General features: G+C 48.5%; 1 protein-coding gene across 1 annotated transcript in view; it reads left to right on the top strand.

Moving 5' to 3' along the window:
- LOC111159075 (ZXD family zinc finger C) overlaps positions 1-18,975 on the top strand; it is a 38,402-nt gene that overhangs the window by 17,769 nt on the left and 1,658 nt on the right. Inside the window, exons 8-9 of the mRNA XM_022521459.1 lie at positions 14,898-15,067; positions 17,329-17,430. Coding sequence (XP_022377167.1) covers positions 14,898-15,067; positions 17,329-17,430 — 272 coding nt within the window. The remainder of the gene's footprint in view (positions 1-14,897; positions 15,068-17,328; positions 17,431-18,975) is intronic.

The following is an 18,975-nucleotide window of genomic DNA, read 5'->3' on the forward strand; positions in this document are numbered from 1 at the left end:
TATTAGAATTTCAGACTTGCAGAAAAAATGATTCCCTGGCTGGCCATACTCTATGAATATTGTCACTCACTCATGTTTTCCAGCTGTAGAACCCCTTACCCAGCCTCCCCTCATATTAACATCTCCCATAGTCATAGTGTGTTTACCCAAGCTAAGGAGTGATCACCACCACAGTCCCAGGGAGCGGACTGCAGACTCTATCTGGGTTTGACCGGCACCCTACTGCTGATCCTGTCGGGGTTCCCAGGCTGCACTTGGTTGTCACAACTCCTTAGTCTCCTGCAGTCTGGGTCAGTTCCTCAGCCTTCCTCGCCCTTCATGATGCATTTGAAGAGGGCTGGTCCTTTACTCTGTTTGGGCCTGATGCTTTTTTCATTAGGCAGAGGTGATGAAGCTAGAAATGAGGTACCCATTGCACTGTGTCATATTGGGGTCCATGCAATAAACGTATTACAGGTGATACTAACCATTATCACCGGGTTAAGGTGTTGTCTGCCAGGTTTGTCCATCATGAAGTTACTATTTTTTCCTTTTACAGTGAATAAATATTTATTTTGAGGTCGATACTTTGAGATGGTGTGTAAATCTCAGGGATCTGCAAGATGACCCTGAACTTCTACAATTTCCAGGGTCTCTGAGACCACTCTCAGGTTCACTAATTCTCGAGGAGGGCTCAGAACTCACAGTTAGCGATTACTGAGTGAAAAGATTTAGAATTAAGTCAGCCAAGGGAAGAGGAGAGGCGTAGGGCAGGTTCCAGGTGAGATCCTAGTGTGAAGCTTCCCACCGGCCTCTCCCTGGAGTTGTATTGCCAGCTAGGGGAGCTCACCTCAGCCTTCATGTCCAGATATTTATCAGGTCTCAGTTGCACAGATGGCTGCCTGTCCATGCGGCTGACTTGGTCTCCAGCCCCTCTGAAGCTCGAGTGGACACTGTGACCCAAGACCTACATTCTAAGTCACACTGTTAGACTTAGACAATCTGGAGTAGCTGAGAGCTCGGAGGTAAACAGACACACTTCCCAGGCAGGACCTTCCAAGGACCTTGTGATTTCTTCTCAGGAGCCAGGGGAAAGGCCAGACGTGACCTTGGGCAAGGTTAATCTGCCCATACCTGTGCAAATATCCTTTTTCTCTTTAAACCTCCCATCAATTCAGGGCTTAAGGGTAGATTTTGTTACAGTGATGTTCTAGTGGTGATCCCCCCCACTTATTCTTGTGCATTCATTAGACAACTTCTGTAAGGAAAAGCTGTCTCTTGTAACTCATTTATTTATTCCCTTCTGTCAGTATGGACTCAAAGGTATTTCTCCTTTAGGCTGTTATAAGGAATATTAGACTATAATCAGTATTATCAGTATTTATTTTGCTGTTCAGATTGTTCCAGCTTTGGCCACTGGGAGCTCTTTTGGTTGGATTCTTGTGCCGTGGTTTTGTAGGGGGCATTTCCCTACCTTCTGGCACCATCTGTGTGTTCCCTGCCCCAGCCCAGGATTCAGTCACTTCCCCAAGGAGTGCTATTCCTTTTATTAGAAAAAGGTATTAGAAACCAAGGTCTGGTCGCTCTGTGTGGTTGTTGCTCATTGCTATCCAGCTGTCATTGTGTCTAGGCCCTCACAGCAGACAGTGTACATTAGCATGCTGGCTGTGTTTTGAATTCAGAATATTTTACGTTTTAGAACGGTAATGAGGTTCATATATTCTATATTTCTTAACATGCCCAGTTACTGCATCAGCACTTTTCAGTTAAATATATTCATCTAATAAAAGTTCAGGTCAGTTGTTGGCCGGTGATTATTTTTGGCACCAAATTTAGGAGGGGAAATGTGGGTTTGGGAGCTTTTTGGTTTTCAGGATTAAAGGATTTATTTGTGTAATAAGGCTAAGAACAGAGAAGTTGCAGGGAAACAGGACTTAGTGGAATTGAGACGCTTAAACACGGTTGGGATTTTATTGTCACTGTAGTTAAGTGCAGAGTACACATTATCGAGTCTTAGAAAACGTGCAGTCTGAATGATTTGAAAAATAAAGGTAAATTGTCTAAAATTCAAGATCATTCCTGTTGGGTTGCTGTTGCGTATAGAAAATAAAATTGTGCTAGTTTCTTTATCTTTAGTATTGTGGCTTTCCCTGCCCCAAATAAACCAAGAATATTTTCTCAACATAAAAAGTAAAGAGAAACTTTCCTTCTTGAACCTGATAGGGAAACAAACTTTTTTTTTTTTTTTTTTTAATGTAACCAGCTTCGGGATTATGAATAGATATATAGCTTTCTTGTCTCTAAGGGCTGGGGAAAGGAAAGAACAGATGGGACATACAGGAAGACACAGTAAACAGCAAAACCTACTGACCGCCCTTTTTCTTGACGAAGTGAAAAAGGAAAATCCCAATTCTGCGTTGTCTAGAAGAGACACACCCTGGATGGAAATATTTAGGAAGGTTAAAATTTAAGACCAGATGAAACAAAAAACAAGGGTCAATAGTAATATTAGAGATGTGGAATTCAAAGAAAACAATTGGGGCAGAGAAGGTTTTCCCTATTTTTGGATGCTGTTCACATGTAATCAACAGCAAGACTAAGATTTGTAACCAGGCATGTGAGTATTTATATGAAAACTTATAATATCAAATAGGATAAAGTAAAAACTGGTGGAAATCTATAATTGGATAAATGAAAACCTAGCAATATTGGAAGTGGGTAATTAAACTCATTTGCAGATCAAGCACAAAAAAAATACAGATATGAAGGATGTTTACAGTGGGATTAATAAAATTTAGTAAGTTGTACTCGATAACCATGGGATATTTATCAAAATTAAACTGAATAAACTAGGCCATTAGGAAAACTGTAACAAAGTGTTAAGGGGGAAAAACCCAACCTGGCAGTTCATGTTTTTACTATAACGTGGTAAAATAGAAAGTAAAAATTCGGGGCACGTGGGTGGCTCAGTCGGTTAAGCAGTCTGCCTTCCGCTTAGGTCATGATCCCAGGGTCCTAGGGTGGAGCCCTGCATCGGGCTCCCTGCTCAGCAGAGAGCCTGCTTCTCCCTTCCCCGGCTCTTGTGCTCTTGTCCTCCCACTCGCTCTCCCTCCCTTTCAAATAAATAAAATCTTAAAAAAAAAAAAAAAAGTAAAAATTACTTAGAAAGCAAAAGAACCTACTAAACTCTGAGTAAAGAAATAAAAGCTGATTACAGATAGTTACAGAAAAACTGGATCACTATCCAGTTACGGAGTGTGAATTGAGCAAGCAGCCTCCTTGCTTTCTCCTTTGTAAAATGGTTAATAAAAGCACCTACTTAGGATTCTTGGGGGGATTAAATGAGATAATACAGGTGAGATGCCTAAAAGCAGTCAGTGTCAGCTTCTCGTTGTTAGGTATGCAGGCACGGGATGTCACCCGATCCAGAGGCGCATGTATGACCCGAGTGTCTGCCTGTTAAATGCTCAAAAGGAAGCTAAGAGGAGTAGCTATTGTTTCAGGATGGAAAAAGAACAAACCTGAAGGGAGTCAGATCCGGATTTTGACACTTGAGTGTGCAACCTATTCATGATTTAAGACCGTTCTGTGTGGGCCAAACAAAACATCCTTCAGTGGATACAGTCCCTTCCCTGTTAGTGTCTATCTCTGTCTGAGTGGTTTTACCAAGAGAGAAGAGAAAGCGCAAGTGAATTCCACCGATCCAATGGAGAGTCAGTATCATGCAAACCACATGGTAATACATTGGAGTACTTGCAGTAGAATGCACAATTAAAAAAAAAAATCACCATTATTCAGAAATAAAAGTATAAACAGTACAGCAACCCCCGGATGAAGTTAGTATTTCAGAGGCTCATGCTGGTACTTGGGTTATGTTATTTTCTCAGTAGATTATGTATTTATTGAAAAAATTGGTATCCATTATTGATAGAATTAGGAATGCAATAAAGATTCCGTAGCCCAAACTAAGAGCCAACATCATAACTCACTGGTGGCTTACCAAAGGCATTCTGCATGCATGCCAGAATTGCTTTTATTACCATTGTTAACCCTTGCCATTTAATGTTGCTCTGGATGTTCTTGCCATTGAAATCAAGAAAAATAGGAGTTCGTAGGGAAAAGACAGTAACTTAAGAGATGATTTGACCACTTATTGGAAAACCCCATAGAATCAAGTGAAAACTGGTTAGAACTTAAAAGACATCGAAGTGCCCACTTACGAATGTATAACCACTGGCAGTGTCCTGTGTGGCAGCAGTAGCTAGTTAGGAAATGCAGCAGAGAGAGCAGCTCATGTGCAGTAGCATCAAAAATTCTAGAACAATTAGGGGGAGATTTCTTAAGTGGGCAGGACATAAAGGAAGAGAGGAGACAACAAAACTTGGGACTGAGAGAAGAGACAATGCTTCCTGATGTCCTGACTCCCGTTTTGATACATGTCCCCTACGGAGTGCCATGCAAGGATACCACTGCTTGCATTCTGATGTGGGAGCTGGGGCAGGGGTCGGGGGAGCTTTGGATAAACAAAAACAGTAAATCAAATGGTAAATGTGAATACAACAAGGAACGGGTATGTGATCCTTTGCGGTTTATAGTAGGGTAGAGAGGCCTCAACAGAGGAGGAGACCCTTGACAAAGGTGAGAAAGGGAGCCATGAGGATGGATCTGGGCAAAGTCCCTGTGAACCTGAGGTTGGAAAGTGCTCTCAGCAGAAAGACCTTTGTTGTTGGAGTTTGGAGGCTCGGGGGGTCCTTTTCTGAAGTGGTCAGAGAACTGGTGGGAGGCTGGGCTGTTGAGGACCGCTAAGGGTCTCGGAACTGTTGGAACTTCGGCTTTCACTCTGAGTCAGATGGGGAAACGTAGGGACGTAATTGGAAAAGTGACACGGTCCTTTGAAAGGATCATCCCAGCTGCTCTTCTGAAAATAAACCTTAAGGGGCAAGGACGGCAGGTAGGGGTTCCTTGTAGTCCCCAGTAGGAAATGACCATGGCCATGGGCAGATGGTGGCTGCCAGTGGGAAGAGGTGGGTATATCCTGGATCTGTCTTAAAGATGGGTCCAACAAGATTTGCGGACAGCTCTGGGGTTTGGGAGAGGAAGAAGTCATTATTGCAGACATGCTAACTCTTCCCACAGTATTTCATGCAATTCCATTTGAAATTCCGAGGACACTTGTGTGGGAACCTACGGTTGGGGATTCCTGAGGACGCATGGAAAACGAGCCTGGAGGTGTTGCTTTCTGTTTGGGGGGACATCTCACAGGCGTCAACCACTGAAGCTGTGATGGGGCTGTGATCTGTAGGCCAGGACACAGGGAAGCACATTGATCGATAGGCCTAAGACTGACACTCTTGTGTGTGTCAAGGTGGCTCCTATTATTGGCAAATGAGTAATGACCTTTTGGGAAAAAGAGATTAAAATTCCATACAGGATAAAGAAAGAAGACAAGAGGTTTCAGGTTTTTTTTTTTAAAAGCACGGAAAGCTGTCCGGATAGCCAACACTTGCTTTGCCCTCATCTGTGTGCTTTACATGATTTAGCTTGCGTATCTTCACAGTAGCTCCCTGAGGTAGAGACTAACTACCAGCCTGCTCTACAGCTGGGCCGCCAGAGCCACTCCCCCAGTGCGCTCACTGCTCAGAGGGTGCAGATGCCCAGAGCAGAGCAGAGGAGAGGGACAGGCCTTGGAGATTGGTGGACGCTGAAAGGTTTTAAATGAGCGTACACAGCATGAAGTAAGAGGAAAGATGGGGACAGGACATGAGTAGGCACTGTGCAGAAGGCGGCCAACAAATGAGGAAGCAGAGGGGATGTGCTTGGTGCTCAGAGGCAAGGAAACCCAGAGCCCACAGGGGTGCGCGTGGAACATGGGGATGCAGTGTGACATTTCTGGATGGTCACTTGATACTGTTTGCAAGAGCCAGAAGATTCACGTAATGTCCAGTCGTGAAATGACTGTGTTGTAACTTATCTCAAGGAAATATCCAGGGATCTACGTCAACGGACATGTGCCAGCTGCTGCCCAGTGCTGAGCTGTGTATTACTAAATATCGCTCGTGTCTGCCAGGAAAGCGGCACACTTGGTGCATATTTTTGGTAAGTTCGTGTTCATAAGAAAAGCTGGGTGTGTTGTCGGTAGACACATTTGTGTATGTATTTGCGCAGAAACAAAAATGGTAGAACACATACCCTTGCAGGGTTAGTAGTTTTTTTCTGAGTGTTAAGGTTGAGTTTTTAAATCATTTTTCATCATTTTCATTTTCTGTATATGAAAACACATGAACTACATAATTAGAAAATAAATATTAACCACTCCCATCTAAGTAGTGGGAACTAGAACAGTGGTCCCCTGTGTCCCACCCTGGGGTGGAGTGTACCAGTGGAGGTTTTTGGGTTGTACCCGAGGCACTTGGGTGGGCTCTCCAGCTGCTTCCCCTGTAAACTGAGACAGGAATAGTCTGGAATTGGTTTCCCTGCCCAGAAAGGGATGATGAGAGCAGCAGGGAGCAGGCAGAGGGGCCAGACAGCATGGGGCAGGGCCCCTCTGTGGCTCCCGTAGCCTCGCCAGCTTGTCCAGCACGGGAAGGTGGGCATGCGGATGGAGGGGGAGCTGATAGACCTGCTTGGTGCCACTGGTCAGTCTATGCCACGTGAATGTTTGAATAATTGGGTTGGATTGAGCCATGAAATTAAGTCAGTGATCTATTTTTTATAGTGTGTATACATATATATTAAAAAAATTTTTTTTTCTCACATTAAAGCAAAAATTTGGGGGCATATATCACCAGGCTCCTCCCATTTCTTCCTGTTGCTGCCATGCTGAGAGCAGAAGAGCTGCACTGAGGGAGACAGGAGGAAGGCCCCTATGCAGGCTATCCATTAACTGGGGAGCGGTGGCAACTGTAACTCTTTTTCTAGAAGAGAATTCTGGGAACGTTCACACAGCCACTTCTGAAAGAGTGGATTGTGAACTCGAGTGTCATGAAGCTCCCTGGCTGGTAGATGGGGAGTCTGGACTGCAGCCAGAGAAAGCCCCCTCTGATGGTTTGGGAAAGTGTGTATCCAAATCTCTCAGGGCTTTCTCATACCCTGTGGACTCTGTTTAGGCACTCTGGAGGACAGATGGGGCCTGTGACGGCATGCAAAGTGGCTTGGAGGCTGTGGGGAGGCCGTCTGGTCTGGTCTTTGCTTTTAGGTACCGGATGACTTTGCTCTAGCTGTCCGTGGTGGTTCCCTCTGCACTGCTGGCCTTCACCTGGCCAGGCTTAGACCCTGCAGGCTAGGGTAAGCACAGCATGTTTGCCTTGAGCAGCTCTTTGTGGAGTGAGTCTCCTGGTGGTGCACTTGTGGCCAGGGCCACAGCCATCTCTGGTCATTGTTCCCATAGGGCTGAGGGTCCGTGTGGTCCCTGGACTGGAGCTGTCCAGGGCTGGCATAGCCGGAGATCTCCTGAAGCAGGATACAGGGGCGTGGTGGCAGCCATCTTGCTGTTGTGCTGGTGGGGAAATGTGGCCTCCTATCCCTGAATGGGCTGTGAGTTGAGAGGTATCCTGCACTGGGACAGTGAGCTGGTGATACGCATTTTCTCAGTCCTGGTCCTCTAGGCCCGCCCTTTACTGACGAGCAGCTGTCACTTTGGTTTCTGTTAGTTGTGTGCCTGCCCTGTGCTATTCCCTGCTGGAGTGCATGTCTCACTTCCTTTCTGTCTCCCTGGTAGATGCCTGTTTCCCTGTAGGTCCTCTCATCTCGCTGCCAGGGGAGTGTGGAAGCCTGCTGAGGGCCCTCGCTGGCAGGTCCCTAACCCCGGTGAGGAGGAGGCCTTTGTTGGCGAAAGATGTGATTGGCTTGGCCATGCATTTGAGAGTTCTGCTGCCACGTGAGGTGATTTGTGGGGATGGTGCCAGGTGGCAGTGTCTGGGGATCAGAGCACCAACTCAGGAGTCCGGAATGCAGTTGAGGTCTGCTCGTGCGGTCTCATGGCCTTGGGCAAGTGTCTGTTCTCTGGCTGCGGCAGCATCCTCTGTTACAGGAGGCGGTACAGGACCCGCCTTCCTAGGTGGTCATGTGGATTACACTCGAGGACTCTTGTCAAACAGCCCACTGCTGATTGGAGGACCCAGTGCTTCCTTGAATTCCATGTAGGTTTTGCTCATCACAACACATACTTCTGTACCTTTAGTTAGCCTCGTGTTGGAGCAGAATAAGGAAAACAATGGCAGGGCTTTGTGTCTATGTGGTTTTGGGCCCTAGCTCTTACAGTTCAGCTGACAGATGTGGGAACGGTGCCCTGGGAGCCCCGGCCTGCTGTCCTTGGCCTAATATATGTGCTTTGGTTGTCCTGAACTATGGATGGCACCTGGGGATGTACTCTGTCCCATAGCCTGTCCCCCTGGGAGCTCCTATACAGCCTTTTTCTGTGAAGTCTGAGTCACCCTTCCCGCCTTGCTGGTTTGACCTTTACAGCCTCAGGAACTGTCTTTCCTAGGCTCCCAGCCAGGGTTGGCTAGTGGGAGCATTGGCAGGAGATTAGGTGGAGGGAGGAAGGGGGAACCAGGACCTTGCTCTCGTTCCACTTTAGTGGGAGTTTTATCACAATGGCTGTATCTCCCCCGTGGTCTCAGTTCTTGATGGGCAGCCCCTGACATAGTTCTGGTTTATGTGCACGGTCCCTCTTCTGGATTCTGGGGGTGGTGGTGCCTACGGGCCATACTGACTAGGGTGTTTGCTCCTTAGTGCACCGTCACTGGTATACATGTCAGCATGACATCCCTCTGGGTGCAGTACCTTGAGTGTTCCTGGGGCCCTGATGGGACCCTGATGGTTCCCCTAACGTGAGCAGTTTCTCCAGGGCCGTGACTGCATTATGGCTGCAGTGTTACCCAAACCTTTTCCAAGGCCTCTTGCCACCACCAGCCCCTTCTGTTTCCAGGATGCTGTTGGGCTTCATCATCGAGTGTGGATTGTAGGCCCATCTCTGTGTCCCTGGGAAACAGCTGTACTTAGGACACAGGTAGCCAGTTGTAGGCTTCATGGTAAGGCTCACCATTCTAGCCCCGTACCAGTGGAGTAAAGAGTCAGTTGATATTTGTTGAAAGAATGATAAAGCATGAAGAGACAGCTAATCACCGGATACACGTCAAGTAGCAGCCATTCGGTAAGCATACCCCTTGCTGCATCTGACAGAGGGTTGGCATTAATTCAAGCTGACTGCACACCCAGTGTGGTTCTCACGGCAAGCCTGCGAGACGCAGGTGCACATACCCCGTTGTCTGGATGAGGAACCCGAGGCACAGAGAGATGCAGTTTGATGGGGGCAGCACAGCTGATGGGTGACTGCGCTGGGGGTAGAAGCCCAGGCTGACCAGCTCCAGAGCCTTCAACCAGCCTGTCAGCTGTACAACACACAAGAACAGCGTGTTTCCCCTTCAGCGAGTGAAGCGGACATGGAGCTCCCGGGTAACATATTAGCACCTGGATTCCGGATGATTAGGGCTGGTCCAGGGTTGCAGGTGGGCCAAGGTTAAGCAGCTGTCAATGTAATTTACCACATCAGGAAGCTGGAGGAGAACCCTGCCATCTTCACTGATTCTGAACAAGGCAGTTGAGAAAATTAATCATCGCTGATTTTTAAAAATCATAAACCTTAACTAGGAACTAAAAAAGTTTTCCGTAATAATAGAGAGCAAGTTAGAATAGCAGTCAACATTATTTTCAGTGAGGCGATGTGTTCCCGTTATAATAGGAAGAGGCAGCGAAGCTGACACTTCAACAGTATTGGACATTTTTTATGGAAGCTTTAGAGAAAAACCGATAAATAGGAAGATGTGATTACCTATCGATGATGATTATTGGGCTTAGAAAACCCAAGGGGATAGACTCAATTATAAATAAGGATAGCTAAGTAGCTAATTGTACAAAAAGTGTTTGCATATATCACAGGAGTAGCTTTTCTATTACAGTAATTGGAAAAACAGTAATGAAAAATAGATCTCATTCATAGTGGCCATAGAAGTACTGAAGTATCTCAGTTTCACCAGTGACATATAGGCTGGGCCTGGATAAGGCCCTGTCCACAGCTTATTATATATTTGGATGGAACACTCTGTTCTGTCAATTTACATCTTTTATTCAGTTCCTTTAAAATCCCAAAGGAACCTTTTAAAAGAAAAAAAACCATCTGTCCATTTTAAGTTCATCTGGAAGAATAACTTCGTTAAAATCTCCATGCAGACTTCAAAAATGAGAGGGCATGGGTCAGGGAGACCACTGTGCTGGTGATGCAGGCCTGCTGAGGAGTGTTGGAGATGAAAGTGCTCTGGCCGGTGCTCTGGCGGGGAACAGGCCATCTAGGCAGCTGGGGACAGCCAGAGCAGAGGCACGTGGGCCAGTAAGCGAAGGCTGCGCAGCCTGTCAGTGGTTCTGGTAACGTGGGTTTACTCTTCAGGAAAAGTAATGGTGATTTCGTACATGCCTTCCCCCCCACCCCACCGTAGTTCCACCACCCAGGGCAAACCGCTTCTGGCATTTCCATGTTGAATATTTTCCCATGTGTATAAACTACACCTGTTGCTTTTTTTTAAGAAATGATATACATATATTTTTATCTGCATTTTGCTTTTAAGCATGACTATTTTTCCGTGTGAATAAATACATGTTTGTGGTTTATTCTTTACTAGCCGTGTAGGACAGACCACTTCAGGAACTATGAAGGGGTTAGGCTCCAGTGCCCTCCACCATCCAGGATACATAATGGGGCCAGCCTCCCATCCCTCGGAGAACTGGGGAATAGTTACTGAGACAGGTCACTGTGCTTTCTGGTTCAGTGAGGATCCCCAGCAGAGCCCAAGGTTATCAGGCCCCTCCTGCACACCTGGTGGGGGGAGCAAGTGAGCCATTGCAGCCCGTATTATGCAGGATAGAGAGCTGACCATACTCAGCGCAGAGCTCTCCCGGGGTGAGGAGGCCACATGCTTGGGGTGGTACTGGATTCTGTAGCTGTCAGCCTAGGGGCGACTTCGGGAGGTATGCCGGCAGAGCCCTTCGGCTGAGCCCTCACCTGATTCTGGTCATGGTCATGCTGCAGCGCGGTGCACCGGTGAGTTGGGGACTTGGGGCATGCAGTGGCGTACTCCAGCTCGCTTGGCTTTTTCATGCCCAAATAGGGTTGTCTTTTAGGTCTCCTTAGCCAGAAGCTGACCTGCTGGCCAGCTTTATCCTTCTGTCCTCTCCCTGCTCTTTCAGGTTATCGAGCACAATCCAGTGTTTCAGGTAAATGTTGAGATTACTGAAGCAAAATTCAGTTCATTTGAAGATGACTTGCCCTCTAAGTTTTTCTGGATTCTACTGTGAGTGAGAAGGAAGTTTTTTATGTTTCTTGACATTGGTCTGTAGGTTAAGTTGGTCACGTTACATGCAGTGCCGTGACATCTTTTACTAGTGGGGATGCCTGCATGGCCATTGTAGGGTCCTGTGTAGAGGCCGTGTGTCAGCTTTAAGCCCTCCGGCATCCGTGGCTTGGTGGGCTTGTGTAGCCAACTCTGGAAGGGTGTGATTTTCAGACATTGTATGCGGTGATGGCACACTGTCAGATGGTACAATGTTCCGTCTGGGGTCACGTAACCCAACACCCTGCCCCGATGGCAACAGCAGGTCAGCAAGGTGTTTTTTCTCCGGAGCAGGGAGTCTGGAGGCCAGGTGCAGGGCGCTCAGCGCATCAGCTTTCGTTCCCCTCTCCCAGCCCTGCCTTCTTCACTCGCAGCTTTCTCAGGGTGCCAGTGGGCAGTGCTCAGCCTGAACTCTGGGACCTTGGGTGCACTAGAAGACTTTGAAGGGGAGGCGAGCATGGCTAGTCTGAAGGGAGTCCACTTTCCCATAGTGGTCTTCCGTTTGTAACCTTAGAGACTTAGGGCCCAGGACTTCTGCAGGCTCTCCTGTCCACCTTTCCTTCACGACAGTGAGTCCTTCCCCACCACCAAGCTCTCTGTGGCGCAGCACCCCCTGGGCACATATAAACACAATCTTCCAGAGCCCCAGACCCAGGACACTTCAGAGTGATGGCTTCAGGGAGGTGCCTTGTATGGATCCGTTCATGCAGGCATCAAGACCGCCTTGGGGCTCTGTTGCCAGCTTGGCCTCCCTCATGCACTGGTTTTCCTAGGCGGGCATGTTGAGATGTTCTGAGGTGAGATACAGCATAGGGGGGCCCTGGGGGTGGGGTCAGCCCTTACCTTTCCCACCCTTCTGCTCTCGTCTTAGCAGCAGCTGCTTTTACGGGGAGTCCCATGAAAGCAGCGGTATATGTAAGCCCGAGCAGTTCCTTTTAGCTCTGGGAACATTTCGTCACCGGGAGGGGTTGTTAACCGCAGAAGGTCCCAGAGCACCTGTGGTTAGGGGCAGTGATTCTCAGTGGAACTGTGGCATCTGCAGGAGTAACCAGAGTGTCAGGTGCCAGATGAAGGGACAGGCTGTAAAGAGAACGTGATGACACGTGTGCTCATACAGTAATTAGCTAATACAGTTTAGCCTATGATGTGTCACCAAGTGTTCTAGGTGCAGTCTGTCTTCCTTCCTGTTACCAAACTACTGCCTCTTACGTCCCTTTAGAAAAACACAGTTATGTTCCCGTCACTGACTTGTTTTTCAGCAGTGTATACTGTTTGTGATGGAAGCCTGTAACGCTGATGTCCAGCAAAATTAAGTGGGATCTATTTCTGATGTTGTTGACATGGTTTTTACCTAATTTCCCCATCGTTTGCATAGCATACATGCTAGCACACAGCTAGTAGAGGGACACAAGGCTTTGATCATTCTTCTTGCTTCGTAGGTAACGCGGAGTATGAGCTACACAGCTTTCATTGAATCCTTATGACATAGATGAGAAATGGCTCAGAATGACCTGGTTTTTATCTTACAAAACTCAGTAATAATAAGCATTAATGTACATATTTAAATATTGCTTTTAAAAGTAGCTTAAAATGATGCATCACTTGATGCCTTCCTTCATTGATTTCATAGTGGCTTTCATAATATCCCTTGAACCATGTTTCAGTATGTTTATTTGAACTGAAAAATGGAATTGGACCTTTCGGGGGAAGGAGCACCATCCTGACAGTGCAGACTGCCGGTGCTGCGTGGGCTCCGAGGCCCCGTCTCCCTTAGCTGCAGCTGCAGAGTGCTGCGATTGTGATGAAATGACATTTAAAGCACACGAGCATTGTATTTAAAATACTTTTTTATTTGGCAAAAGGCGCCTGAGTCTAGCAATGAGTAGTACTGTCCCCCAGCCCCATGAGCCTCCTGGAAAACAGGCAGTCACGCTGTTCTCTATGCGTTCTAAGCTTTCGATCACCGTCAAAGTTTCTGCTAGGTTTAGTTATTCCGGCTGGGCTTGTGTTATTAATAATTGCAACAGTAACTTGATTTTTCACATGAAGATTTCAACTCCTGGAATGTATAAGTTTTTGTTAAAACTAGAATTTTAATTTACGTACCTGTTTTTATCACAGGGAAGGTGCTAGGGGATAAAAGACTTCAAAGCCCAACAACACATTCAGGGAAAAAGCCAGAGTTGAGGGGAGTAGCGTGCATGTGTAGGGAGACTAGTGAGTGACGAGGAGTTCCTTACTGAGTGGATCCCAGGCCATAGCCTCTCACCCTTGTCCCAGCCCGTCTGCCAGCTGGAAGCTGCACCGCAGTGGGGAGAAGCATGGACGGCGGCCGGAGCTAAGCCAGCAGGAGAGCACTGGGCTCCCTGAGGTAGAGGAGCTGGTGTTAGTGTCAAGAACTTGCTCTGACAGAGGCGGCGTGTCCTGTGTGTCAGAGTCAGCTGTTCCTGTTTAAAATGGAAACTTCGAGTACAGAAACCTACACAGAGAATGCAGCCTCTCATGTGTTTCCTCTTTTCCCTGTAACATCAAGTCGTTAGACATTTTCACGAAGATGTGTTTTCTAGAAGTTCAGCATAGCCTTCAGTTTCACTTGTTCCTTTTCATTTCATTAAATTCAACAAAAATCAGATGCTTTTATCCTTGTTAACTTGTACGATGTTCACTGTAAAATGGTCTTTATGAAGTCACTCATGTATGCCTGTCCCAGGCTCTCCGGCCACAGCTGTCACAGCACCTGAAATTCCTTGGCGCTTACTAGGACCCAGGCACTGTTCTCAACTTGCATCAAATCTCTACTTAATCCTCCCAAAACTTTGTGGTAGGGAGTGTTGTTCCCATTTCACAGGTAGGGAACACTGAGGTGAGAGCTTACGTTGCTTGTCCAAGGTCAGGTAGCAGAGTCAGGGGTGGAGCCAGGATTTGAATCCAGGCCGCTGTCCTTGGGGTTTTGCGCTGCTCACAAAGCACGTGTGTCAGAGAAACCTTTTCTGGGTGTTTGGATTGTTCTGATTTTTCTTTGTACTTTATTATTTTTTTAAAAGTATGTTTTTATGAGATCGACGGGGCGGTGACTTTTGAGGAGGAAGCTGGACAGAAAACAGCCCAAGGGATTTGGTGGCTTACTGAGCACACACCAAGGGGCCTGAGGTGGGATGTGGTGGCTGGCTTCCTTCCCTTGTTCCTTTTCTGCGACTGTGTAGCCCTGCCCGCTATCTGAGCTCCACCAAGTCGGGGATCTCCCATGTGCCTGCAGCTCTTGGCGTTGCAGGGTAAGGAGGAGCCTCTGCCCCCGTGAAATGGGCACTGGGGTTCTGATCGCTGAGCGTCCAGAAGACACATCTGTGAGTTTGCTACGGTATCAAAATCTTGTTTTTTCCCCCGCCTCTGAAGCCCGTGCCCGTGACTCTCCCTGTTGACTAGTTTGAAGCCCGCAGGGCTGTGCACAGTGACGATGGGGAGGCCGTGTCCCCAGAGCGTGGCCTCCGTGAGGCACGGTACCCTGCATGTGTCGGTTTGTCTTTTTCATCGTAGGAGCCTCAGGGTCCGCTCAGAGGAAGATGAAAGGTGGCAAAGTCAGTCCTACTCACTTGCACACGAGCCAGCCTGGCTGGTTGTGTGGGAACCTTGTGGTGCCCAGTGGAGGTCAGCCAGCACCGGCTCCGGCGGCCGGAGTGCAGTGCGTTCAGCTACAGCTACTGCAGGTAAGAGCCGGTGAGCCCGGAGGATGCTGGTCACAGGGTGGGAGCAGGGGCCAGGCTTCGGGGCGCGTCTCCCAGAGCCCCCACCCTCCAGTGCTCCATCCCCACAGGAACTGCCCCCCACGCTGCTTCTGACGTCCTAAGTCCTGGATGATGTCTCCATCACCCCAGCTTCCCCCTTCCTCCCGCCCTGTCCTGCTCTGTTGGTCTGAGCTTCTGTCTTTACTAGGATTGACGCTTCTGTGTCCCCATGAGGTGAGCAGTGAGCCACGGGACACCTGGCACAGCCCTGCCCCTCCCTAGACCCCACTGCTCTTTTCAGGGCTGGGGTGAAAGGGCTTTGCTCACGCAGCTTGGCTCTTCTGTGTCTGGGGAGCATCCGCAGTGCGCCGAGGATAGAGTCTTTATGTGCTAAGGATGCTGGCTCCCTACCCCCTCACCTGCTCTTCTTCTCTACAAAATGAGCCCCTCAAGGGCAGGCCAGCCACCTCTTGGGCTGTGCCGGGGCCTAGCAGGTGCCTGCAGCTGGCAGCCACCCCTTGAACGCTCACTGGACACATTGACTGCAGCTCTGTGGGCACCTTTGTCTGTAGTGTCCTTTTTGAGGGTCCAACAGAGGGACAACGAGTTGGGACTGTTTGGGGAGAGAAGAGGCTTAGAAGCTGAGGCTATGTAGCTCTGACCTGGCCTGATCTCACTGCCACCTCGTCCCTGAGCGTCTCCTGTGTTCATGGTACTCTGGGGCCGTAGAATACCATGGGCCTGGGAAGGCACAGATACCCAAGGACTTCTGAGTGCCAAGCTGACTCCGAAGAGGAGGGTGGCCAGATCCTGGGGGTATGTAGTCCTGGGAGAAGCTTGTTGAGGAGATAGGACCGAGCTGGTTATGAAGAGTATAAAAGGGTGGATGGCCTAGGTGGAGCTTGGGGAGGGCCTGGAAGATGGGGCCAGTGAGCATCCTTGCTCTTACAGAAAACAAGAAGCTAATGTGAGCTTTTGGTGGGAGTTGGAAGACTGGTCTGCAGAGGTGAGCAGGAAAACAGGTCTCTTCTTTCCAGGTGTGGGGCCAGGGTGTTGGAGCAGTAGAGAGGCCAGGGCTCCCCTGAGATGGGGGCTGTGGTGGTTGGGGGAGGAGCAGCAGAGCCCTTCTGAACATGCTCATGGCTGGAAGGTGAGATGTGGGGAAGGCAGGACTGGAGGTTCTGACGGAAACTTCAAGGAAGCTGATACATGGCAGAAAAGGCGTTCATTGGAAAGGGAGAAGTTGCTCTTTAAGATATCCAGTTGAAGGGCACCTGGGTGGCTCAGTGGGTTAAGCTGCTGCTTTTGGCTCAGGTCATGATCTCAGGGTCCTGGGATCAAGTCCCGCATCGGGTTCTCTGCTCAGCATGGAGCCTGCTTCCCTTCCTCTCTCTCTGCCTGCCTCTCTGCCTATTTGTGATCTGTCTCTGTCAAATAAATAAATAAAAATTAAAAAAAAAAGATTTTAAGACATCCAGTTGAAGGCGTGAGCCTTGAGGCAGAGAGAACTCACTTTTCAATTCTCTACCTTTCCCTTTACCAGTTAGTGTTGTCTTGTTACTTAAGTACTCCGGGCCTCAGTTTTATTGTCTGTGGGGATGATAGTGCTTGGCACAGAAGGTTCTTGAGGCCAGGGAAGGGCTGGGCTGATGGGGGCGGTGGCATCGGGAGTTGAGTGGCAGGGCCATGGGCCGCTGTGGGCTGGGTGTGCAGGTGAAAGCTAAACAGTTAGATAGTGTCCCTTTTCTTACTTGCGTGATTATCAGGAGCCTATGTGCCTCCCTCTCTCCAGAGACCGGTGATCTTTTGTCTCTTCCAGCTTGACCGTGGTTTGGGGCAGAGGTGGGCCTTCTCATGTGCTGTGGGGTAGCCACTGGAGAGCTGCTGCGAGCCTCTGCCAGAGTTCAGGAGCAGCCTACGGGAGGGAAATTCAGGCCTAGGCTAAGGGGAGGTATTGAATGTGGGGGAGTTCCAGGGAAGGGGCCTGGGAGCGGGGAGCAACCAGATGGCAGGTGGTACGGGCCTCAAGCTGGGAACAAGATGAGAGACTGAGGACCAGGAGGAAAGGTAAATAGCCCCCAGCCCCTGATTCCAGTGACTGCTGGGTCCTCAGGCCTCACCGGGCTCCCTGTGTGGCCTCGCCTGGAATCCAGGGGCTGTGTATCAGAGTGACGGGGACTCCTCAGGCCGGAGTGAGGAATGTTGCTGTGCTGGATAAATGAAACATGCCATTGCCTCCCCAGGATGAGCCCTCAGGCGAAGCAGCCTCATCGTCGGTTCTCAGCCCGCAGCCTTCCGCCCTCCACCCCCTGTTCGCTGTCGATTTGCCCGTCTATGTCCTCCAGGTCTGGATGCCTTACAGCTCTTTGGGTCCGTTAGTAAGACTGTCAGGAAGCTTTTGGCTTTCTGAGGCTTGTTGCTGAGGTGGGGCTCTAGTGGACACTCACTGGGTTGGTGGCCGGGACGTTTTGCTGCTTTCTAGAAAAGGTGGGTAAATGACCGAGGAACAAAAGACTAAGAAAAAAGCTCAGGTTTGCTCCCCCTTTTAGCTCCTCTTTGTAAATAAGGTGAAATTTAATACACTTGAAATATTTTCTATTTAGAGACTCTAGTCACGGGACACCTGGGTGGCTCAGCCAGCTAAGCAGCTGCTTTTAGCTCAGGTCATGACCCCAGAATGTCCCATGTCAGGCTCCTTGCTTAGCAAGAAGCCTGCTTCTTCCTCTGCCTGCTGCTCCCCCTGCTTGTGCATTCTTTCTCTCTGACAAATATCTTTAAAAAATAAAATAAAATGCTCTTTGACTATATAAAAAAAAATTTCTAGTCACTTTCTCCTATGGGAAATAGGCTGGCCAGGGTTTGTTTTTAAAGATTTATTTATATATTTGGGGCGAGGGGCAGGGGCAGAGGGAGAGGCGGAGAAACCCAAGAAGATTCTGCACTGAACATGGAGTGGACATGAGGCTCGATCTCACAACCCTGACATCAGACCTGAGCCAAAACCAAGTCAGACGCTCAACTGTGTGTGCCACCCAGGCATCCCTAGGCCAGCCAAGTTTTTGACCTATGGGAAAACAGACGCAGGAGAGTTAGTTTGCTTAAGTAAGTGCATAAACCATGTATTGGTGGCAATAGGTAATTCAGATTTGGCTATAAAATAAAGTAGGTAGCTTATCAAATTTTTAACAGTTCAGCCTTAAATATGTATTTTTAAAAGACCTACACATATAATTTTAGTTTTCTTGTATTCAAATTGGGCTGTTGAATGTTTTCCTTAAAAGGTCAAAAATAAATACCGAGTAAAGCGCTGGTAGACAGAGGTGTGGGTGGGGGTCCCAGGCAGCTGGAGTGGGGGTTCCTTCCAGTGCAGTTTGGGATCGTGTATTCAGAAAACCTCACGGATGTCGACTCCATTCTGCCTGGTATTCCCACTCAGGAGATCATTCTTAAAGAAATGTGGCAGTGCACACATAATTGGCCAAAAGAGGTTTGCCATCGCCTCAAAGCTAATGCTGGGGGCGTGGTCTTCCAGCACGAGGAGGTGGGCTGGGTGGGCGGTCGCGCAGCCATCGATGACAACCACAGGCGGTCAGGAACTGAGAGAGGAGCTTCCCCACACGGAACGGGGAAGGGCTATAAATTGAACAAGGACATTTCCGAGGAGATCTAGAACACAGTAGCATTAAGTTCACTTTGCCTTTTTGTTTACACTCAAGTTTCTTTCTTCAAGGAATATATGTGAAAATAAGGGGAAAACAGTTCGCTTTAGGAAAGTGGGAGGTGCCCTCGCTGGCCGGCCCTGTAGATTGTGATGCTGGTCGTGTGTGGCCACCCCGCTGCCTTCTGGGAGGTGGTCCTGCACTGCCCCGGTCCCCGGCTCTGCTCCTCAC

The sequence above is a fragment of the Enhydra lutris genome, unplaced genomic scaffold, assembly GCF_002288905.1.
Source record: "Enhydra lutris kenyoni isolate GAN:26980312 unplaced genomic scaffold, ASM228890v2 scaffoldscaffold66, whole genome shotgun sequence".
Lineage (NCBI taxonomy): Eukaryota > Metazoa > Chordata > Mammalia > Carnivora > Mustelidae > Enhydra > Enhydra lutris.